This window comes from Gymnogyps californianus, chromosome 5 (assembly GCF_018139145.2).
Source record: "Gymnogyps californianus isolate 813 chromosome 5, ASM1813914v2, whole genome shotgun sequence".
Taxonomy (NCBI): domain Eukaryota; kingdom Metazoa; phylum Chordata; class Aves; order Accipitriformes; family Cathartidae; genus Gymnogyps; species Gymnogyps californianus.
Genome location: NC_059475.1, coordinates 65649400 through 65674326, shown reverse-complemented (window position 1 = coordinate 65674326; position 24927 = coordinate 65649400). Strand labels below are relative to the sequence as shown.

Below are 24927 nucleotides of genomic sequence, written 5' to 3'. Positions count from 1 at the left end.
AGTGGTCTCCCCAGCACAGCAGCCACTGGTGACTACGGTGGCTACAAAGATGACTTTCATCCTCCTTTCCCCTCGCACTGTCACGGCCATGGTGGCGATTTCACGTGGGCCCAGAAATTCTTGCTGGCCGCTCCGGCTGGGCAGGGAGCAAGTGAGAGGCACCGCTGATGTGCCTCCGTGTGTTCACTGGGGCCCCGATGGAGAATCTAGCCATCCTTGACACTCCCCATGGAGCTGGTGCTGCAGAACGGAGCGTGCTAGACACGGAGAACACGCTGCTCTATCGGCACTGGGAATTGCTGCCGCACCTTTCCTCCACAGCAAAAGCACGCTCTGGGGAGTGGGACCCGATGCAGCCGAAGGGGCCAGTGCAAGGAGCTTGCAAGAGAGACCCCCGTTACCACCTGGACAGCGGCTGACCCTGCCTCTTCGAGAGAGTCCATTCCCTCCGGGAGCTTTACCCTGTGCAAATTTGCCAATAAATGGCGTGTTTGAACAAACGTTGCATCTGTGTGTGTCTGTGCATCACTTCATCAGGGAAAGCGGGCTTAGGGTGCTGACTGCTCAGCTGCCGCAGAGTCAGGGAGCATTTTGCAGAAGAGCTGATGCAGTGGGCTCTGGTTTCACTGATTCTGTAACTAAGGCTCCCCCACCTGTCCGTGCCCCTGCCTTGGGGCAATCCGAATAATTTGTCACCCTCCATAGCTGTGCACTTTGCCTGTGTGCCGTAGGGAGCCTGAAGTGGCTTCCTTGGGAGCCATACACAAACCAAGCCCTGGGAGCCCGACAGCATTGTCCCTGGGCAACCTCAGTGAGGTGGGTATCACGCTGTCCGAGTGGAGAGCCCTTTGCCCAGGGAACAAGTGCCACGACTGCGGAGCGGGGCTCTGGCTGCTCGGCTCCTCTGGCTCCTGTACAAGCACAAGACTCATTCACCATACCCTCTCGTGACCTGCAAGCTCAGGTTCCCACCACCTTAACGAGGGAGACTTAACACGTGTAGCAAGTTTAAAGAAAGCTTTTGAGATGTCTCCACTTCAAGACATGCACTTGCGCAGTCCATGCCACGTTTATGAGAAGCAGTGGCCTGATGACAGCTGTGTGGCAGAAGAGGTGCACTCATACCTGTCTTTGGGACACCTCCAGTGGAAATCCGGTATATGGGCAAAGATTTGCAAGCTCTTTGATAATTGTCACGTCAAAAGAACTGTCTATGTCTGAGTGCTAAAGAAGCCCAACAGGTGCCCGGTGCCCATCAGCGCAAGGGACGTGGCTTTTCCGGGCTCTCCAAGGGACGTGCTGTTACAACACCCACCCTTGCCTTTTTTTGCAGCAGGCCTAGTCGGGGCCAGCTCGTGCTGTCTGTCTCTCCTGGCACCGGCCTCTGAGCTGCCAATAACCTCTCCTCCAACCCCAATGCGAGAGCAAAATGCCAACTCCTATCAGTAGCACTGCTGCAGGGTGTAGCGAGAGGTGCAGCGAGTCCCTGAGTGTCTGCTGAAGCCACCACGGCCCATGTTACACTGCCAATGTGCCTTCTAGAGAAGTGGCCGCCTTCACAGCTGGCTTGGATGAACGAGCCACCTGAACTAGCAGCCTGTGCTGTCACCATGAAGCTTCATGCTGGAACTCAGTCGCGTTGGGGCGTGCAACTCGTCCCGCTGACAGGGTTCGGCCACTGAAAGCCTGCCACAGCGTTTGAGATACTGCTTCGCAAACGCCTCTGAGCAGCGCACGCGGTTCCCTCCACCGCCAGGAGATATCAGGCTTGCGAGATAGCCGTGGGGTGCCTGAGGGGGTTTCTGTGCCCCTGACACCCTTGGGCTGCGTGTGGGAGGGACTGGCTGGCAGGCGGCAGGTCTTGGGGGAGTTGGGCAGTGCCGGCTGTCCCTGCAGCCACTTCAAACCATGGAAGTGTCAGGAAACTTTTGCAACTGGCCCGTGCCAACCCAGGAGAGCGGCTAGGATGCAAAGTATAGAACTACAAGAGTAATTCTTTATACATGCTGTCGTGGTTTAGGCCCAGCCGGCAACAAAGCACCACGCAGCCGCTCGCTCACTCCTCCCTGCCCCGCTGGGATGGGGAGGAGAAAATACAACGAAAGGCTCGTGAGTCGAGACAAGGACAGGGAGGGATCACTCACCCATTATGGTCACAGGCAAAACAGACTCGACTTGGGGAAAAAGAAATCAGTTTAATTTTGTTACCAATCAAATCAGAGTAGGATAATAAGAAAGAGAAACATATCTTAAAAACACGCCTTCCCCCCACCCCTCCCTTCTTCCTGGGCTCAGCTTTGCTCCCGATTCCTCTACCTCCTCCCCCCACAGCGGAGCAGGGGGACGGGAATGGGGGTTGCGGTCAGTTCCTCCCATGTTGTTTCTGCCGCTCCTTCCTCCTCGGGGGGGAGACTCCTCCCATTCTTCCCCTGCTCCAGCGTGGGGTCCCTCCCACGGGGGTCAGCTCTCCATGAGCTGGGGTGGGGCCGAAGGCCGGGGCTGGCCGGTGGGCGTGCCTGTGATGCACTCTGGCGCCTGTGACAGCACAGGGACGAGTCACAATGGGGGCGGTTATCAGGGGCACCAGCAGGCAGCGCTGCCCCAGTACAGCCTGGGCCAGCGGTAAGTGTGCACGCCTGGGGGAGGCTGGGCTGGACGAGGGCCGGGGCAGAAACGCGGGCTCCCGGGGAGCGGGTTCTCACCCTGCATCGAGGGCCCAGCCGCTGACAGGAGCGCCTTGGGCAGGGCACGGTGTCGCCGCCGCCGCTGGGGCTGGGCGCAGGCCTTGCTACCTCCCAGCTGCCTCGCCCCCTCTCCTACCTGCCCCCAGATCCTTGCGGCTCCCATCCCTGCTCCCCCCGCCGCCAGCTGCCTCCCTCCCAGCCCCACTGAACCCCTTCTCTCCCTCCTCCTGCAGGCCATGGCGGCCACAAAATTCCTCGCCCTGGTTGTGCAAACCATCATCCAGCACCCGCAGATGGTCGGTGATGAGCTGGATGAGGCCACGCATGAGCGGATGCAGCAGCGTGCGGAGCAGCTGAGCCAGGAGATGACTTGGCTGCTGCAGGAGCTGGAGCAGAGGAGCCAGGAGCAGAGCGGCTTGGCCTGGGGAGCCCTGCTCTTTGCGCCTTGCAGCAGTGGCAGTTGTGGGCGATTGCTGGAGTCCTGGTCCTGCTCTGCGGGCTCTGCTGGTGGCTCAGGAAAAGGAGCCATGAGCCAGACAGCAGCAGCGAAGAGGAGAGCTCCAGCAGCGACAGGGAGCTGGAGGAGGAGGAGGAGCAGGAGCAGGAAGAGGAGCAGGAGGAGGAAGAAAGTGAAGGAGAAGATCCTGATAATGAGAGGGATCTGGGCAGGATTTTTGCAAAGCGCATCCAGTGGCCAGCACAGAACCTGGCCTACAGGAGCCGGGTGGTGGATGATCTAGCAGGCGACATCGTGTCTCTTTTCGAAGATATCTTGTCAAATACTTTCTTCCCAGTGCTGCAGACAGCCATCAGAGTGGGCAGCACCTTCGAAGGCTGGAGTCCCCGTGAGGATGATGCTGTCTACCGCCTGCTTGTGCCCTTGAAGCCCCCCCTGGGCACGCCTTCCACCTGGAGCTGGGCACCACAGCGGAGATGCCAGCAAAGGACTCCTGCGTCCGTGTGGAGCTGGAGTGCACCTGCACGAGGGAGCGGCTGGTGGAAGGCATGCTGTGCTTCCTCCACCACCCCGAGGAGGAGCTGAGGAGAAATCAGGGTCCCAGCCTCCTAGGCACCCTCTGCACCGGCTCCTATCTAGATGTGCAGAAAACTGCCCGCTGGTTCCAGAACTTTGTGAGGTTAGCCTGGGTGGTGGTGCCTCAGTCACGGCGCTACAAAATGAAGGTGCTGCCCTCAAGCCGCTCCTGCAAGCTGCAGCTGACAAATGCCTCCAGGAGAACCCTCTTCATTGAGATGATATTTGGGGTGCAGCAAGGCGACTCGGACATCTTCCTGAGCAGCCAGACTACAGAGGCCATCTTCACCCCAAGCACGATGTGGCCAGAGAACTGTGCTGTGGCAGAGGCGAACTTCTTCAGCCACATGGCCAGGCAGGCCCCGCACGACAGCTTCCACCTCAAATGCCTGCAGCTCTGCGCCCGCAGCCTGGTGGGCACAGGCTTTTCCACCTATACCTTGAAGACAGTTGTGATGCACCTCCTGACCACCATACCCCTGTCAGGCTGGCGCAGGAAGCATTTCCTGCTGCGGCTGCAGGATATCATGCGGTACCTGCGCTGCTGCCTGGAGGAGAAACGCCTTGACCACTTCTTCTTAGGCAACAAGAGGGTGCCTGAGGAGATCAGCTTGCCCCCAGACTTCCAAGCGGCTGCACCACTCAACCTCTTCCAGTGCCTGGCAGAGGATCCGGCCGCCCACGCCAAGGCACTGCGTGAGTTTGATGAGCTACAAGATCGGCTCACAAGACTGCTGTTCTACGGACACTGAAAGAGGTCTTCGTGCACAGAGCTGTGTTTGCAGGGCTCACAGCTGACGGCAGATGATGACCTCATGCCACAGGGAAAAAGAGGGGAGAATGCGGGACACAGAAAGGAAAGGGAAAGCCCTGCGCAACAGCCCTCTGCCAAGAGCGGCAGCGTTCTCCTCTCAGTGGTCTCCCCAGCACAGCAGCCACTGGTGACTACGGTGGCTACAAAGATGACTTTCATCCTCCTTTCCCCTCGCACTGTCACGGCCATGGTGGCGATTTCACGTGGGCCCAGAAATTCTTGCTGGCCGCTCCGGCTGGGCAGGGAGCAAGTGAGAGGCACCGCTGATGTGCCTCCGTGTGTTCACTGGGGCCCCGATGGAGATTCTAGCCATCCTTGACACTCCCCATGGAGCTGGTGCTGCAGAACGGAGCGTGCTAGACACGGAGAACACGCTGCTCTATCGGCACTGGGAATTGCTGCCGCACCTTTCCTCCACAGCAAAAGCACGCTCTGGGGAGTGGGACCCGATGCAGCCGAAGGGGCCAGTGCAAGGAGCCTTGCAAGAGAGACTCCCGTTACCACCTGGACAGCGGCTGACCCTGCCTCTTCGAGAGAGTCCATTCCCTCCGGGAGCTTTACCCTGTGCAAATTTGCCAATAAATGGCGTGTTTGAACAAACGTTGCATCTGTGTGTGTCTGTGCATCACTTCATCAGGGAAAGCGGGCTTAGGGTGCTGACTGCTCAGCTGCCGCAGAGTCAGGGAGCATTTTGCAGAAGAGCTGATGCAGTGGGCTCTGGTTTCACTGATTCTGTAACTAAGGCTCCCCCACCTGTCCGTGCTCCTGCCTTGGGGCAATCTGAGTAATTTGTCACCCTCCACCACTGCGCACAACAGAAGATGACTCATCCAGTGCAGCAAATGGAGCAGAGGACCCAGGACCAGAGGACCCAGGACCAGAGCAGCATGGCCTGGGGAGCCCCGCTCTTTGATGCCTTGCAGCAGTGGCAGGTCTGGGACTTTCCTCTAGTCCTCGTCCTGCTCTTTGGTGTCTGATGGTGGCTCAAGAAATGGAGCTGTGAAGATGTCAGCAGCAGTGAGAACGAGAGCTCCAGCAGTGACATGGACCAGGACGAGCTAGAGGAGGAGGAAGAGGAGGAGCAGTTGAGGGACAGAAGGAGGATGAAAGTGAAGAGGATCCCTATGATGATAGCGATTATGGGCATGGTTTTTGAAAAGCGCATTCAGTGTCCAATGTAAAACCTGGCCAACAAATGCAAGGTGGCAGAGGAGCTGGCCGTGACTTCCTCCATGTTTTCAGATCTCTCTTCTTGAATAATTTCTTCCTGGTGCTGCAGCCAGCCATCGGGCTGGGCAGTGCCTTTGAAGGCTGGAGTCCTCATGAGGACGATGCTGTCTACCACCTGCTTGTGCCCCTGCATCCTCTCCTTGGGCACGCATTCCACCTTGATCTGGGCACCGTGGAGGAGATGCTGGCAAGAGAATCCTGCATCTGTGTGGAGCTGGAGTGTACCTGCACGTGGGAACAGTTGGTGGAGAACATGCCGTGCTTCCACCACCACCCTAAGGATGCGCTGAGTAAATACCTGTATCACCCCCCTACCAGGTAATGGTGCTGCCCTCCTCCCACTACTGCAAATTCCAGCTAGCTGACTCCTTCAAGAGGACTGTTTTCATAGTGTTGACGTTTGGCAGGGAGAAAGGCAATTCAGACATCTTCCTAAGCATTTGTTAGGCCAAGGCTGGCTTTACTGGCTTTTACTTTCTCCCTCATAGGATTGTATTTTTCAAGTAGCATTTGGTCATCTCATGATATCATATTCATTCTTCATTGGTCCTTAGGATTTTAAGCTATATCTTCTGGGTTTAGATTGTCTTTAGCAGGAAATGTACCACTTAGAGTAGCTAGAGCAAGCATGTGGGAGCTGTGTGCCTCTTTCTGTCTGGATATTTATCACACACCCAGTTTGGCAACATTTAGGTGTATTATAAAATGCACCTAAATATATAGTGTTTCATTTCCCCCCTCTTTATGGCAGAGGCCAGTAAACATCACAGCCTGTGGCATCCCTCCTGCCCAAGGCATATGCCAAGGCTTCGCTTCTTTGATACTCCCACTATTTTAACTCTGAAATTAGTTTCTGTCCCCAAAGAGGAAAACTGCGTGGGTAACTATGCTGGGTAGGAGACCTTTTTTGAACACGAGGGCTTTAAAGGTACACTCCAGATGGGTTCACATGTGGGAGTGTCCTGGTTTCGGCTGGGATAGAGTTAATTCTCTTCTTAGTAGCTGATACAGGGCTGTGTTTTAGATTTAGTATGAGAATACTGTTGATAACACTCTGATGTTTTAGTTGTTGCTAAGTAGTGCTTATCTTAAGCCAAGGATTTTTCAGTTTCCCATGCTCTGCCAGCAAGCAGGTGCGCAAGAAGCTGGGAGGGAGCATAGCCGGGACAGCTGACCTGAACTAGCCAAAGGGATATTCCATACCATGGAATGTCGTGCCCACTACATAAACTGGGGGGAGTTGGCCGGGAGGGGCGGATCGCTGCTCTGGCATCGGTCAGCGAGTGGTGAGCAATTGCATTGTGCATCACTGTTTTTTTTTTCCTTTTTTCCCTCTTCTTTTTTTTGTTATATTCCTTTTCATTACTATTATTATTATTATTATTATATTTCGTTATTATTATTGTTAGCATTATATTTTACTTCAGTTATTAAACCGTTCTTATCTCAACCCATGAGTTTTACCTTCTTTCCCGATTCTCCTCCCCAGACCACTGGGAGCGGGGAGGAGTGAGTGAGTGGCTGCGTGGTGCTTAGCTGCTGGCTGGGGTTAAACCACGACAGGGAGGAAGGAACTGCTCTGCTGCCAAGTGGCCGTAGACATTACAGACGGAGGGTGTCTCTGGAAAACCCAACTACTCTCAGCGGTAGCTCCCACAAACTCTGCTGCAAACCTGCTCGTGATCCTGTTGCAAGAGGGACAATCCCAGCCAGCCAGCAGAGCTCCTACGGGCTTTCTGGGTTGGTGTAGATTTTTCTTAGCACTTGAGTGGACTTAAAGGAACTGCTGTGTTTTGGGAGGGGGATATTGATGGATATAAAGGAAAACAATTCATAGAATCGTAGAATCCCCGGTTGGAAGGGACCTCAGGGATCATCTGATTCAACCTTTCTTGGCAAAAGCATGGTTTAGACAAGATGGCCCAGCACCCTGTCTAGTCAAATCTTAAAAGTGTCCAATGTTGGGGAATCCACCACTTCCCTGGGGAGATTATTCCAATGGTTGATTGTTCTCATTGTGAAAAATTTTCCTCTTGTGTCCAATCGGAATCTCCCCAGGAGTAACTTGTACCTATTACTGTTCGTCTTTTCCATGTGACTCCTTGTAAAAAAGGAGTCTCCATCTTCTTTGTAGCCACCTTTTAAATACTGAAACATGGTGATAAGGTCTGCCCTAAGCCTTCTTTTCTCAAGGCTGAACAAACCCAGTTCTCTCAGCCTTTCCACATACGGCAGGCTTGTTTCCTGGCAGAGTTGCTTTTCCTTTGTTTAAGACCCCAGAAGATACCCTCCTCTATGTCAGATTTCTCAGGCCACTCTCATACTTCACCTGGACTGGTGCTCCCTCTGGGCTTCCAAACACCTGCGCTGTCCCCTGGCAACTCCCCAAATGACAAGCGCTGAGCAGGAGTCTCCAGCAAGATGGTTTGGTCCTCTTGTTCCCCCTCCACATCCTTGTCAGTTACATCCCATTAGGGCTTTTTGCCCTGGTATTTGACTTTTCACCATCCTAATTCTCTTGGTAATTCTCATGCATCTTGCCTACACTTCCAGCCATGACCACCCATACCTGTCACCGGGTGATCGCATCATGCTGTCAGGGGTGAGGTTCATAGGTACTGCCCTGAGGTCCCAGTCCTCCAAATATGTTGAATCACCTCCCTTGCACTTGAGGAGTTGACTCAGCTCTCAGCACTGACATGGACAACTTGTTCTTCCTCTCTTCTCTCTGGTCTCTCCATGTGAGCTGCTGGGGAAAAGCAGCCTCCCTCCTTCAGTGTCTGAGCATACTGTGCATATCCCACTGGGCCGGCTTCTAGCTGTGGTAACACAGTCTCTGCCCAATGGGCTCGCTGGCACATCCCCTTGTATTGCTACTGCTCCCCACAGTGTGACCTTGTGTGCCAGCATTCCTCAGTACATCCCCTTGCCCAGGCACTGCTTCACCCGCTAGAGGACAGAAACAGGGCTGAACTGGCTGGCCATCAGTCCTCCTTAATGATGCTGGTTTTTGGCTGGGGCACCCTGCTTGCTACATGGAGTGAGGCTTGAGTACTATCACAAGTCTTGCCCAGGAATCAAGTCCTACCTGATTCCCACCCAGCTGGGGAAGGCAGGCACTGTGCTCAGAGGGCTTCACCTTTAACGGAGCAGCCAGACTTTGTGCTTAACTACCAGGGCAATAGCTCAGTCAAGCAGAGATCTTGTTTCACAACGTCAAGTAGGGTTAATACGTTACAAGGCTCATCATTGGCTTGATAACATAGATGGAGGGAAGGGAACGACATCCCATCTCGTTGCTTGATAGACAAGGAGGAAAGTCCTGCTGTCTGGGATGGACAGCATGTGAAAGTCTCCGTGGTCTCTGCTCTTCTCATTCTCTTTGGTATATTTGGTATATTGCACTATGCACCTTAATACAGCATAGCAATATTTTATAATGAGAGCTCCTTGCAGGTTAGAAATCTAGCCATGAATGGCCTCTAGCTGGAGCCAGAGGTTTATGTATTCCACTATGGTCCTGAAGAAGCATAACAAGTTAATGGCTAAAGACATTCTCGCCCTCTCCAAAACATCAGTCTTCCGTTGTCTATAGTTGGTCCCTAGTCTTGTTAAAGCAACATGAGATGGGAAAGAGAGAGGAACAGCCATTTCCAAATGTTTGGCTCCCCCAAATCACACCTACTGTGGAACAAAAGATGGGAATTGCCCATAAAATACTTGCTGAGTTTCTTTCCTCCTCTCTAGCAGCTGTTTCTTTTGTATGGTGATCCTTTCTCTTATGTTGGTAATGCAAAATGCAAGAAAACAAGTAGAGCCATCAATCAGACTACGAGTTAGGTCACTGCAAAGGTCAGGGGTTAATCCATTAATCCATTGCAAAGGACAGGATAGAGTGAAACATGCCTGTGTGGAGCATGGAGCGCTGTAACAGGCCACAGCAGCAGTGGCATGAAATACCTGACCGCCCTAGCACAAGGAAGGAGTAAAACATACACATGTGCTGCCAGGGGCTTTTGGTCAGCACTGAGCCAGTCCCACTGGAGGTGTGATTGGCAGCTCCCAAGGACAAACTTGAACCAGACCGAGGTCTCCAGACTTTGGCAGGGTGGCAAAGTTGAATCCTGGCCTGAGTGCAACCACTGTGGCTCTAATTCCTCTCTGTGCAAGCACAATACAGCAATACCCCTCATGGTGCTATACTGAGTTGTCCACAGCACCTGCTGCCTGTGGGCACTGGCATCTCCTCAGGGTTAAGTTCTGGCCAAAGCATCACCTCGGAGGAGAATATGTCTTTGTATTTCTGCAGAAGACTACTGAAACCAGTGGCTGATGACACTGCTGAAGCTTTCCCAATGAGTTTGGCAAGCTGTGGGTGAGAGCTAGAGGCATGATGGGGAGCAGGTTTTGACCGAAATAGTGTTTTGTAGAGTCATTTCATGAAGTCATTAGTAGCAACTTCACTCTGATGCTAGAGCTTATGCAGCTCCTTTTCCATGCGCTTTCCTCATCTTGATTTCTACCCTCACCCTTGGGACAGGAGACTAGGCTTTGGTGGGATCAGAGATAGTGGGAAAGTCTCATGCCAGGGGGCAGTGGGTTGGTTTATTTCTGCCAGGGCTAGACCTTCCTCCAGAAAAGGCTGTGATCCCTGTAGTCCCTATTCACATGCTTTGACTGCTCCGAGATGAGTTACAAGCTGCAAGAGATGTTTGGCAAGCTGAAGGCAGATCACAGAAAGCACAGATCTAAAAACAGGGTGAGCAACTAAATGGATAAAGTCTCTTAGCCACATCAATCACAGCTTGTGTTTGCCAAGCAGATTAAAATGACAGGTACACAAAACACTGGTAGGGAATGGTGGAAAAGTTGCTATTTCCAAACAACATGCTTCCTGGAATCATGCATGTTTCATGTAACAATTAATGGAAACCAGTGTGCAAGTGTTATGACCCTGTATTGTTTCAATATTGTTTATCATACAATAGAGTTATTACAATATTATTATTGTGTATTATTATGTATTATTAAAATTATTACAATATAATTTCAATATTTCTTACTTAGGGTAAGGCTTTGACAAGCTGGCCATGGGAGCAGAGGAAGACAGAGACAGCCCAGGCGTGAAGGAGACTCGATTTGCTGAAGTCCCTTTTGATTTCCACCCTGCCATCGTGCTGCAGCCCTCCAATTAGTTGGCAGGATGAATGTGGGGCAGGATATAGCACAGATGCTGGGAGCTGTGAGCTGACTCAAGCCATACAGATGAGTCTTCCAGATAGGCTAGGACATGATTTTGGGAACGGTGCTGGCAGCTAACCCACTGGCAAAACGCCACAGCTCAGTTACCCTATTGCACAACCCTGCCTGCTTTCAGGTTAAAACTGGGGAGGTCAGCTGCTCTCCCAGCTCCTGAGCACAAGCTGGGGAGAGACAATGGGTGTTACCCATTAAAACCCTTAAAATCACACACCATTACAGAGGAAAGAGAGGGGCGGAGGCACCTTTTTGAGACTGATCTAGGTAGGACTGAGAGCAGAAATGTCAAATGAAGTCCCCAACACTGAAAATGCCACAGGTCTTATTGTCAAAAAAAAAACAAACAAAAAATAAAAACCAAAACCAACAAATGTTACTAAATGTTTGCAATTTCTGAGATTTATGGCTGTGAGAAGCTGCTGCGCACTGCTGATGGCATCTTCCCTGCACACTCCTCTTCCTTACTTGGCTCAGGGGTCTGCAAAGGCAAGGGAGGAATTCACCTGTGTCCTCCCTGCCAGGTGGGCAGGAGGCTGAAGCAATGCCGGAGACCGCTTGGGGAAAGGACACTGGACCTGCAGCAGCACAGGTAATGCTCATTCCGGCCTTGCTCTGCGACAGAGGAGTCAGGTTTCTCTGTAATGAGGACCTTTGGCTCCATAGGATATATTTTGTCGGGTTGTTCATCCTGTCATTAGCAGCGGCTTCTCTTTAGCAGTGGAACAAATGAAACACTTGGGCCTGGAGGATGGGTTTTTTTGGCTCAGTCCCTAATAAATAATGTCCCTATCATTTCTCCTGCCTCCTCAGCTATAGGTCTGAGCTGGTCCTGCAGCACACGGTGCACTTTGCTATTGCTCTTATGTGTCTAAGTACTCACAGTTGCTAATATGGACGGGTGTTCACTGCTGAGTGATTTCAGAGCTGTTCACCGGAGCCTGAGTGTAAGATTTGGGTGAGGGTCTCTGGTTAGCTCAGCCATGGGGCTTCTTGGACCACCCAGGTTAGGACCCATCCCCCAGCTGACCCTCAGCTGGAGAAAATGGACATGTTGAGAGCAGAGAGAGGACGTAGAGGGAACATCTATACAGCAGGGTGGGTGTGAGGATCTTATACAGTCGCTTCTCACAGGCACTTTGGTTAATTTTGGCAGTGGTGCTCAGCATCTGCTGTGGTTCATGGCTGCTGCTGCTGGCACTGCTCTGGTCCATGCTCCCACTGCTGCAAATGGGAAACCTCCTGTGGGTTTATTTAGGCTCTTGTCTGTGCTGAGACACCAGGTGAGACAAAACACCCTTAGGGTGCCCTGTGCTGTTAGCAGGTGAAAGTGAGCCTACCCCACGTATGAGCCAACCTTCCCGTATAAGGCTCCAGAGATACAAAGGCAGAAAGCTGTAGCCTAAGCTGTATTGCATTAGCAGCTTGCTGAAGCTTGTTGAGCTTGCCTGTCCTCTGTCATTGTCCTTCATGCCAGTGTAAATCTGACGTGCTTTGATAAGGAATTCAGGGTTTGCCCAAACTGGGGCCTTGCTGAACTCAAAGACCAAGGAAGGGCTCTCACTTGTGCTGGCAGCTGGCAGTCCCATGGAAAGTGACAGAGCAAGTGGGGATTTCTTTGGTGCAGGGACCCCATCTGCAAAGTCTCGCCTTGCAGGTTAGCAAAATTCATACTGACATCCTGGGACATTCCAGCACTTACTTTCACTCCAAAGCCTAAAAATTTTGTACAAGGAAAATTCAGATTTTTCCTTCTGCTTTTGTAGTGATGGATTCCCTTGTTTCATGTATTTAGTAGAAAGGTTCTCCTCACATGGAAACACTTTTTGGCAGCCTGAATTCCGCACCCCCCCCCCCCCCTTTTTGTACTGGGTCATGGGAACTGTAGTCCAAGAGCATCACCTTCCCCTTCTCCGTGATGAGCTGGCTTCCCAGCCCAAACCTCCTCTCCCACCACACTCCAAAAGTCAGGCAGTTCTCATACTGCATCACACAATTTTAGCAGTGGGATATTTTTAGGACGTGTAGCCTTCCAGAGCGTCCTGCCCCTAAGAACGGGCTTGAACTCTAGAAGGTAGCTCTTGTAGGTCAGATGCATCATGAAGAAATACTGTCAGATGATCTTAAGCTCTTTTAAAACTGAAATGTGTCATGTTCAGTGGCACGTTCTGGTTTAGAGCTAAGTGACTGAAATGAAACAGCTAGATGTGGCTTTCCCTAATGTAAATGGGAAATATGTTAGCAAAAGGAAGATTTTTTTTTTTTTTTTTTGAGAACTACATCTTCCAGAGAGAACCCTTTTGATGGGATATCCCTGGCTTAATTCTAGCTTGCTTTGATTTTTTCCCCCTTCTTCCCTTTTCTGTGCCATGCTGGCAGTGCAGCTGCTGACTTGGGATGGAGGTTGCTGTGCACCACCTGTTTTCCTGGAGAAATCCTTCCCCAACAATGGGGGGATCTTTGCACAATTGCAGTGGCCCAGACCATCAGCACCTGAGTTCAGCATTCTGTTCTTACTCTGTCCTTTGTAAAAAATCTAACCCCCAAGTCCCTGAAGCTCATTCCCAGCCAGCCTGAGCTGGTGGTCTCAGAGGGTGGCTGCCCAGCTACGCCAGCCGGGAATTTGCTCCTCTGATTGCCACATGTTTCTCCATGTCTCAGAGGCACGAGTCTTTCTAGACACATCATTAAACCAGCTGTGGGTCAGACACAGACCCTACAGTATATGCCACTAAGAAAACGCTAAGTGCAGGGTTGTGAGGTATTTTACTTTGTCAGACATAAATTAGCTTTATTAAATCTGTGCTGTAAAAACACTAGTGGTTTTCTAACAAAATGTAATGTTCATTTCCCCAGACTCCACCCTCTAAATCAGGAGCTCCGGAGACCCAGTCCCGACTTTCCCATTGCCTCCACATGCAGCAGTTTTGGCTGAACAAATGCAGCACTCTTCCCCAGGGTGGTGAGATAGGAGCCCCCCTCCTCATTTCAGCTAAATTCTCACTGCCAGACACATTTTCAGCTCCCTCCTTTGGCCCAAAGCAACTGCGTGTGTTTGTGTTTTGTGACTTTGAAGAGAACGTAAAAGGGCTTATTTTATTAACAGCCAATAGACACTTCAAAGCAAAAATGTCATTGAGAAATTAATCATTCTGCACCTCCAAAGTGAGATTTATTATGGCTCCAAAACTAAGACAGAAATGAACCAAAAGCCAAATGCATGAATCACTCTTTTAAAATTAAGTCAGGACTTCAATGACTATGGTATGTGTACCAGTAAAATTAAATGCAGGGCCATCTAATTTTCTTCATTTAAAGATAATGTTAAAGTAATGTGTTGGTCCTTAGCGTCTCAATGGCCCGAGGAAAGTGTTTCCCTTTAGCAGAAAAGGTCTTTTCTGATAATACTTTCCCAGATTACTGAAAAGATTCTGTTTCCCACTCTTCCTATTTTTTTTGTCTAAAAATCCAAATTAACTTCCTCTGAGGAAATGCCTACTTTCTGTGTTTACCAGGGCAAAGGCGGCCATTGTCTGGGGAAAATGGCTCTGATGGGAATGCAAATGCAGGGACAGGGCATTAACATTTGCTGAGTTGGGTTACAAGTGGGATGGAGTTTCACCTAAGGGATTACATTCATAGATTCTTGGTGGATTTTTTTTCCACAGTTCCTCCCAGTGCACAATTTGCTGGCAGGAAAATGTGGTCAGCTCCAGCTGCAGCATCCTGGGTGCATTTTTAAATAACTGTCACCACCAGTTGCTGCTCTGGGAGCTGGTTCCCAGCAGCTCCTGGGAAGAGGACAAGATGCTCTCTGCCTGCTCCAGTGCCTGCAGCCTCCGTGATCACAAGCTGCTGGCAAACGGAGCCCTTTTCACAGGTGAGACTGTCACCAGAGGAGCCCCCACAATAACCCTGCCATGTTTTCTCAGCCCATCTGCTTGCTTCGGGGCCTGGTTGAGCAAGGATGCCGCTTTCCCAGCTGCCTGGCCATGCAGTCTGCATTGTCCTCGGTCCCCTTCAGCTCCTTCTAGGTTATTGTCACTGTGCTGTAACTGTTTCTACTGGTGAGTGTGTTCTGGTTTTTGCTCAAACCTTATAGCACCAAAAATCTCAGTAGGAAGAACAGCTTTGTCTTCTTGCTAAATTATTTGTACACATGATATGCTTTTCCCCAAGGGTTGGAAAGGCTCAGCTTCCCATAATAAACACTTGTCTAACACACTAAAGTGTCTTGGAATACTTTTATTTTCTGTCCTCCTTGGCTTTATTTTCAAAAGCACAAAATCTCTGACTAGAAATAAATGACAGCTTTGCAGTGCAGGGATAAAGCGCCTGGACAAAAATGTTGCAGTGATATGAAAGGGAAATTCAAACGTCAACATCAAATCCTTAGACACCTTTGAAAGAGTTTCCTGTTTTTCCAATCCTTTAGGGCCAGGCGGTCAGTTCACACAGAGCTTGCTCAGAGCTTACTTACATGAGTAGGCCAGCTCGCGGTGGGGACGGCACGTCTGCTAGCAGCACCTTGCTGCTGCGGATGACCAACAGAATTTACAGCAGAAACCCACCCAAAAGCAGGCCTCTTGCTTCAAATCACATGCCAAAAATGGGCAAGAGCTTCAAACACGTCAGCTTCCAGAAGATGGGGCTGCCCTTCCTCTCAGTATCATCCTGCCTGTTTCAGGGGACATTTGCAGCGCACAGGGCTGGTCACTCATCACGCTTAGCAAAAGACTTTGGTACAGAGCTTGTTTTCACGCGATGGTCCTTCCCTGGTCCACAAAGCACTGTGGTGTGTTTGCATGTGTTGCTGCTTTGGAGCTGGGCTGAGCAAAGATGGTGGTGTCAGCCCAAAGAGAGATTAAGTGATTGTTGAGGAATTTCTTTATCTCCATGCTGTGTAAATAGAGATTAGAGACAGAACATTTTTCTTACAGCTGCGAGCTGCTTCTGCAAACAGGAGGGAATACAGTGCTAGGCAGTATTACATAGCCAGCTTCAAGAGTGTTATTGCAAAACGGGAGGACGTGGCTTCATCGCAGCATCTAGGTAAAGTGAGAATGGCAGTACTGCTCTGCCTGCAGTGCATTCCTCCCTTGGCAATGCCTTGTGGACCAGCAAGGCACCAAGCCCACATAGCTGGTTTGTGTTAGTCCCAGCTGAGCCTCACCCCAGCAGTGACGTGCTCCTTGCAGGGCACTGTTTGTCCCCTAGGTGAAGGTCTCTGTAGGCAGTGGAGTTGCAGGAGCCCTGAGGAGGTCCCTGATAGACAGATGAGATCAAGCAGGAGCTCAAGTTGTGCTGGAAGTTTAGTATATTTGAAGTGTCAGTTCTGATATTGTTTTCTGCGAGAAATTGCTTTTATTTGAGGGGACAGCTAATTCTATGCACCAGGCCTTGAATTCTGATCAGAAGAGGTGAGTTGTGTGTGATATAGCAGAGTATATAGTGTAGCTTCCTATATTTCAGTGGCTGCCTCCTTCCTTGCAAGCAGGCCTGGAAAAGCATACAAAGCAGAGTAAGAATAAAATAGTATTCATCACTGTTAATGAAAAACTACTCCTATCCCAAAAGAGAGAAGAGTAACATTTTCCACAGTTTGAGGTGCGGGCATTCTACAGAGCAGGTCCTGCTACGTGCTTGGATGGCACCCAGCCCACGATTCATCACTGTTTACTCTGTAAATATTGATTTCCCAATGGGAAAAACTGTTGTACAGTACAGCCAGAGTTAAAGAACTGCTCTGAAAAAAAAACCACACGCATGCCTCACTTCTGCAGCATTCCTGAGACAAGGCTGTATTTTTATCATCTGCAAAACCAGCTACATCTGCTGTGCCGAGCTATAACTGGAATCCCGACTCCCTCATTACGACCTCCGTCAGAGAAGTGAGCCAACTTCTCTGGGGTATAATTTAAATTCTACCCAGTTCCATGGCTTTCCCAAGAAAAAGATAACACCCTGGTGCATGAAGTTGGATGAGAGACTAGCCCGGCTCAGCTGCTGCAAGAGGACCCACTGTATGCATAACTTAATCTTTCTTAAAAGTCACTCTGGGCCACAGGCATCCATTGCTGCTATAGATGAACCCTGTTAAAAACCATCTCCCACATTTTAGCCTCTTCCTGCACACAGCAGCTTTGGAGTAATGAGCTTTCTCCCTCGACGTGCCTCCAGTCGGCTTGAGTTTGATGCTCTCTTGGGTGCTGAGCAAAAGCTGCCCTCCTGCAGCACTCAGGCCACCCAAAGGGAGTGGGATCTCCTGCACAGCTCCCAGCTGCCTGCAAGTGTGCCAGAAATGCCTGGCTTCCTCCACCCCATCCTCTGGAGCTCTTGTGTTGCAGAGCTGCTCCCAAAACGCCTCACAAGCCAGGGCTGGACGCCCTTGCTGTCACCATTATCTGGGTTTTTGCTCAACTGGTCTGAAAAGCTTCAAAATCCCCAAGCAGAGGGCAAGGCTCCGAGTCAGACTTAAGCCCAAGTCTTCCACATGCTGAATAAGGGACACATCAATCCACGGTGGAAAACTGCAGCAACTCTCTGAGGGTCCCCTCTTACCACTCATCACGGGAGGTTGCTCTCCTGCCAGGGTGTCCTAACATCAAATACATGAATAATACCCTCTTTTGTAGCATATTTCTTTTAGGAAGATCATTTCTGCACCCTCTGACTTCAAAGGGAAATACCTGAAAACAGGGAAATAAGGCCAACGCCAGGCTTTGCTGGTCCAATGAGGACTGCTAGCAGGAGAAATGTTTCTCAGTTTCGTTGCATCTGTTAACGAGATTCAATTAAGCTGCCAGAAATGATAAGCATTTAGAGGGACATCAGCCATCACTCCTCACTACCAGACAAAATCTTTGTCATGTCAGCGGTCATAAATCACAGTGATTGTATTTGGGAAGTGTTATGCACTGTAACTCATCACCAGGGCTTAATTCAGCTTCCCTTGGGGCACCATTGTACCTGGTAGGCCAAGGTAAATGTCTTGTATTGTTGGTACACAAGAAAGGAGTATTCGGGGGAGTATACCAATTATGTCTGTTTTCACTGAATAAAAAAAAAAAAAAGGTTCCTTCTAAAACAGATTGAAGGTTGCAAGTGCGAGGTCAAAAATCAAGTTTTCCATTCCTAGGGAAAAGTCAGGTTCTTTAAGCACTTGGTTTGATACCAAATCAGGGCAAGAAAAGGGAAAATATTCCTATTTTTCACAGAACAGTATTTGCCACAAAGTTCTGGGCACATTTAAACCTTCCAGCCCTGCTCAGTTTGCAGCATACAGGCTGTTCATTGCAATGCTGGTCCCAAGGGGCTTTTGCCCCTGTTTTTTCACCCAGGCTTAGGCAATATGTCTCACAATGCACCCAAGTAAAAAGCAACTCAGATGGACACAGATTAACATCAAACTCACAGCAGCTAAAAGCAACTGGCCAAACTGAAGCAGTGAAGCCTGGAATGACCAAATGGGGAAAAAAAATGTTTTATTTTCAGATTAAGATAAGGAATGGGAAAATGTCAGCAAAACTGGCACCATCCCATAGGATGTATCTGTTTGCAGCAACAGGCATTTCCCCCACAGATGCCTTTCAGCAGGAAGTCCTTGACCAGCTGTAGGAGAAAGCGAGCTCCAGCTAATGCCCAGCACAAATGTGTGAGCCTGGCGCTCTACCGTTTCAAGTCGTCCTTGAGGTCTACGCTGCACAGAGCCCGACAGGCCCCACTTGGGACCCAGAACAGCATCATAAGCAATGATGGATACATACAGACCAAAGGGGCAACTCCTTCCACCCAGGGTGCCTAGGGATTTAAGAGCAGAGACGAATGCTGGATGGAGATGGACAGACAGAAAAGCACAAGGACACAGAAGAGTCTACTCTCCGTGAGGGTACAGCCTCAGCGCCTTGGGTGCCACTACCAGCTGTGATCTCTGCAGCCATCACTGCAGATGATCCATGGGCAGGTCTCAAAGAAGGTGACGAGATGTTAACGGGAAGCTTGAGAGGAAGCACAGGAGAAAACAGGAAGGCAGTGGAATGAAAGTGGAGCAAGATGGTTACCCTTGACCAAATCCATGCTTGGCCAGGAGAGCATCTGCTAGGCCATGGAGATAAAGCAAGAAGCTGTGATGTGCTGGGGAGAGCTGAGCTGGCAGACAGCTGCAGGGGGATGAGGTGTGTGAGTAAAGTGGTGGGGTGGGAAACACCATCTCCCCATGCAGCATTTGAGAAGATGTGCTCATGCTGAGGATGACACAGGCCCGGGTGCGGGCTTTGCTGCACGGATGGATTGGCGAACAGATGCTGCAAGGAGGGAAGCAGGTGCCTTGGGCCAAGCTGGGGAAGTCTCGCCAAGGACTCTGGTGTGGCGAGCCTCAGATTTCCTCAACATCCTCCTCTTGGGGGTTGTCCACCACCTCTTGAATTTCCCAAATTGCCAGAGACTTTTCAAACCTCTGTCTGGGGAGGCCAAGCTATGACCCACTCACAGGTGCTTTTTTTTTTCCCTAGCCTCCTAAGGGCCTGGTTGCAAATTGCTTCCTGAAATCAGGCTCCTTCCTTGCACACTGGCAAGCCAAAACAGTCACCCCAAGCTGACAGAGGCTCTGGAAAATGTTGGTTGACGCTTGGCTCTTTCAGCGCCCTGCACCAGGCGCAGGAGGCGTTTCGGTCCTTGTGCTTCATTTCAACACTGTCAATATTGACCTTTTCTTTCCTTAATCAGAAGGGATTTGGGGAGGTAGGGGGGACAGGAAAGGAGGTTTGTTCTTCGCTCTGGCTTTGTGAGCTGAGCAGAGGAAAGAGACACTCGGGGCTCGGCTGGCTGGTGGTTATTTGCTCCTTCGTCCCTCTGCTGAGGCGTTTCACTCGCCTCGGTGCTCCCATTCCAACAACCAGTTTGGGGAATGCAGCACCGGCTCTTCTTCGCCGGCAGGCAAGCACGTGAAAAACTGGGTGGCCAATGTGCAAACCACATTACCTTGGGGGACAGTTCACCTTGACATTGCTTGAAAATAGAAGTGCTGGGTCGGGAGGGTTTTGCTGCTTTCTGCATTGTGGGAAGGGGCTTTGCCACAAGGCAGAGGAGAGGCGATGTTGAAAATCAGCTGCTCTTTGGGGTTTTTTTCCTCCCCAGTCTGTGGATCAAATAATGGTTGCCCAGCAATGGCAGTCTCAGAGTCCTCTGCTAAGAGCAATGAGATCAAGTCAGAAAGAGCTTGGCCCCTGGGCACCGAAATGACTCCTCCTACCTATACTGCCCCTCTGCAAAGGTTTAATTTGGGTCTTTAGGAAGTGGGTGTTTTTCTAAATTCCTGTTTCTGGAGTCAGGCGATTGTGTTATAGGTTTTAACTTTTGCAGAAGGGGTTGTTTCTGCTGCTACATGTGCAGGGAAAAAAGCCAAGACATGTCCTGAAAGCACAAAACCCCAATGAAGAGAGCCAACTTCTGTTATTTTAAAAAAAAACCAAACAAACTCATGATTTGGGGAAGCTTAATTTACAATTTGTGAAGTCTGAGATTAACAGCACTGCATATCCATGAGATTTGAACAGCAGGAAGTGATTTCCCCTGCTTAATTCAGTACAAAAAAGTAACAAGACCTAAAAAAAAAAAAAAAGTCTTCGGCCTCCAGCCCACACAAGCTCAGTCTAAAGAGCAGTTCCCAGCAAGGCAGATGGGAAAGCCGAAGCACGCATCCAGCCTTGAACCAGCGATTTCCAACCTGTCTCACCAGTTGCGCGTGCCACAGCCAGAGCATTGCAAAGTGCAGGATCAGGGCTTTCAGCAAGCACTGGCCGCTGCTGGCAGCCCCATGGCAGCGAGCGGCTCTGGTGCATGCACAGCCTTTCTGCACCGTCCTTCAATCCTGCTCCTTATGGAAGTGATGACTCAGGCTTAATGAAGGAGCACACCTTCACCTGTGTGCGAGCAAGCTCCGTGTCATCTTTGTTTTACCACCGCCGGTGATGCATCACGCCTCAAGGCCTAACCAATAATCTCATTCTCTTATTTTGTAAACAGAAAATAAAAATAATTTGCTTGGAAGTCACCAACAGATTAACAACCTCCAGCTGTAACTTTGATGACTAATTCAGCCTACTCTAACCCAGCTGTGCCAAAGTTCTCATTTGTATAATTTGACATCTTCCTACAGGTTCTCTGTGAGGAGGATTAAGAGAAGATGGGTTTTCAGAGGGAGCTGAGGTTTGTTTGAGGTTTGTTTTGAAACTGCACACTCAACAGGGTGTAAAGATTGCGCAGATCATGTTAGGATAAACTGCTGCACACCTGTCCGAAAGAAGAAGTGGAAAGGGCTGATCTAGAAATTGGAGAGACTTTTTTGCAAAGCTGGAGGCCTGGTTTCGAAAAGCACTGAATTCAGTTCCATGCTCACAAAAAAAGTCTCTAATTTACATACTTTTTAAATCTAAGTTGATTCCAGCCTGTTTTCAGCATGAAGGCATGTAAAAGCTTTTGTATCAGAAAAAGCAGGAAAAAAAAATGAAATGTGGAGCTATATTTCTCATGTCCCTCAGATTCTTTGTTTCTCTTCCAAGCTGATTTACTGTGTTATTGTGGATTTATTCAAACAAAAAGGGTCAGCACTTCAGGAGGAACAGATAGATCAGCCAAAATGCCCAATCCAATGCTGTCTGTTTTCAGCATTAGTTCAGAGCAGCTTGCAGTGGGCATGGGTGAGTAGATCCTGGTTGAAGTTAGATGCAGCTAATCCACCATGTGAGCTCAGGATACCTTTCACCACGCTCCCCTCTGGATCACAGAAAGCTGTAATATGCAGGAAAATACGTCCTCTGCCTTTTTCATGGCTGAGCTCATATTTAAGATCAAGCTGTAAAGATACTTTTTGACCACGCAGAGTTTGTCTCTTTGCAGGAAGGGAGAGAGGAGGCTGAGGAACAGCCCAGACACATGAACAAAGAGAACAATAGGAGCCATTCTGCAGGCAGAGGCTGCTGCGTTCTTGGACACATTCACACGGATAAAGGAGATCAAATAAGAGCCTCCAAAGCTGCACAATGATAAGAGAAAAATATTACAATGCTGTTCTGCAGGCTGGATTGTGCAGTGATTATACAGCAGTTTGTCCAACACAGCTCCCCAGGGCCAAAATGCAATCAGTAACCCTTCCCTTTTAGACTCCTGGCTTCTCTGCAGAGCCACAAGAGCATCTGATAATTCCCTGGCAGCCCCAGCCATGGACGGCCTTGTGCAAAGACGTGGTAAGTTGAATGTCCGGTTTGTGCGCCTTTCACATAGAATGAGGCCGTGTCAGAGGCACAGCGCAGGGAGGGATGTCCACGTCCCTCCTCTGACTGATCCACTCTTTGGTCTTGGGCAGTCTGAGTCCCAGGAGCCATGGCTGCAGGAGGCATAAGGGGGACAAGGACTCTCTTCGTGCTGCCGTGCAGCTTCCCTGGACATCTGCGTCCAGGGAAGATAGGTCCCAAAGGCAAAGGGATGGGTACAGGAGAGAGGAGCAGATGGAGCTGGGCTGAATGGTGGCAGCCAGCTGTTGGGTAGCAGAGTCCAAGGTGGGATACAGGCGAGTGGACTGCAGGTGAGGAAAGGGATGGAGACTCTCCTTCTGTGGTTCAAAAGGAGGTACCAGCCAACTCATCCCTTCCTGGCTGACCAGAGCTTCAATTAGAGGCAGTGCTGGGGCAGTACATTGCTGGCAGCTCCAGAAAGCTGGAGCTGGGCTTTTGAAGAGCAACAGTCCAGGAAATATTATCCAGAGCTTGCTTCCAGACAGCTCTGGTTAATAGGGAGTACAGACAGCAAGCAAAGACAAACGAGCACGGTCTCTATTGTAGCTCCATTAGAGCTTCGTCCTTGTGCTCCCAGAGCAGTGGGCAGTGTTGCTGCACCAGCTCTGGGGCTGGCAGGCTGCCTCTGGGCTGGGCCAGGAATGGAGAGGTGCATCTCCCAGATCCCTTGTTTCTCTGCTGGGGCGTTTCCACGCAGCTACAAATTGCACCACTTCTGACGCAGGACATCTCGTAACTGCGCCGCCTGCCCCGCTCTCTCTCACCACCTCTGAAGCCAGCTGTTTATACCAAACCCAGCAGCAGTGCTTTGAGAGGCTTGAAAAATGGATGATGTTAAACATCTCTAAAAGGAGTCCTGGATGCAGAGACAATTTCTGAGCACATCCAAAGGAGCTCTTCACCTCCACTTCCCACCAGTACAATTGCTCAGGGCATCCGTGTTTTAAACAGATGGATGGTAGCCCAGTAAAAACAATGGCAGCTTTTATATACAGCCTCCAGTCCAAGCCCTTCCAGGAGAGACTGTTTCGAATAGCAAAGAAATACACATCAAAGCTAGCCCACAGCATCTGCCAGGTTTTTGGGGAAGCCGCAGCACCTGTGTCATGGGTATGTTGCAAGTGTTCGCTCCCCAAGTGGAAATCCCTCTTCCAGGAGTGAACACAGGAGAACAGGGCCATTTGGGTCTATCAAGAATATGCAGGAAGCGCCTGTCTCCAGCTCTGCTTTTACAGTTACTGAACTCAGGTGGGTGGTAGGACATTTCTGGAGCATCCTCCCCAGGGAGCGTGTCAAGTGTCATGTGGGGCAGTGGTCAGTGCCAGAAGCAATGGGTACCAAGAACCAATAGGGAGAGCGTGAGCCAAAAAAACAGCCAGCCTCATGTTGGTCCCTTTAATCCAGCCTTGGAGGTGTGCTAATAGCATGGCTGGCACCTCTGATTGCAAAGAGAGTCACTTAGAAATGAATGGAGGGAGTCGAGTACTCTGTGCCAGAAAAAGATCCTTGCATCCCAGAGAGGAGCTGGTTGTCCGGAGGGTCAGGTTTTTAGCTCCTGGTTTTCATGCTGAGGTCGTCAAAGACAGGGCAAAGGTGAATGGAGGCTCATCTTGCTGTCATCCCCTGCAGTCATCCTCTGCAGTGACGCCAAGTCAGAGGAAAATCTGGGCTGGGTAATTTCGCCAGCGTATACAGCAGGACCTCCTGGGCAGCCCTTTCCGAGGCCGACTCAGACCAGCCTTCATACCCAGGACTGGTACACTGGGCTGCCATGGGTTTGCAGTGGCCCATGTGCCGTCTTTTCTGATGAGCAAGGCCAAAGCCAGGAGCCCATGCAATTATCATTAAATCAGTAATTAGTGGAGTCTAATTTCTTTTCCAGGCCTTGCTTCAGTAGAGGTGGGAGAGAGTGCAAGCTTGTCCCAGCCAAAAGAGGGTTGGTGCCAGCCTGTGCTGAAGCAAGATGGATGGCTGGAGGCAGACCGGTCATGGGAGCCCAAGAAAGAGCCCCCAGTGAGCTGCGCCACGGGTGTTGGTTGTCCCTTGGCCAGGAGCAGCCCTGGCAGAGCCATCTGCCCAGCACAGCAGGTAAAGGGACACAACAGCCCATTGCCTGTGCTGAAGCCCTAGGAAATGACCTTCCCTCACTATTAGCATCTGGTGGGGCATCCGTAACACATACAGCTTCCTTGAGCCAAAGAGACCTCATCAGCAAGAGCACATTTGGCCTGGGATAGCTCCCTCTACATAGGATCTTTGCTAGTGTAAAAAACACAGCGTAAAATGTTGTCCACTGAACTGATCTTACTGTCACAGTGAAAGCTTTGAGTGTTCTGGAATTAGTGTAAATAAATAATGTAGAAAGAATAATACAGAGCTAATAAAGCTATTATCTGGAAAGATTGCAGCCTAATCTCCAGCACAATGAAGATAATGAGTGTTGAATCATGCCTGGAGCATTCTAAGTGGCAGTGGTTTTGATAAAGGATAGGAGTGGATTTTTGGTTGCAGCCTGTTGCTTGTCTATAGATTTCTGGGGTGAGCTGTGTTGGTCCCTAAGCTGTGGGTCCATGTTTCTCCTGGTGGCAGAGCTGGCTCAGCCTCCTGCGGTCCCATCGC

At 50.3% G+C, this 24927-nt stretch overlaps 1 protein-coding gene across 1 annotated transcript; it reads left to right on the top strand.

The window, feature by feature from the left end:
- Positions 1 to 2953: 2953 nt before the first annotated feature.
- LOC127017330 (inositol 1,4,5-trisphosphate receptor-interacting protein-like 1) lies at positions 2954 to 4469 on the top strand. The gene is given in 3 exon segments (XM_050898340.1): positions 2954 to 3122; positions 3125 to 3574; positions 3577 to 4469. Coding segments are annotated over 3 exon segments (1488 nt in total). The 5' UTR covers positions 2954 to 2977.
- Positions 4470 to 24927: the final 20458 nt, after the last annotated feature.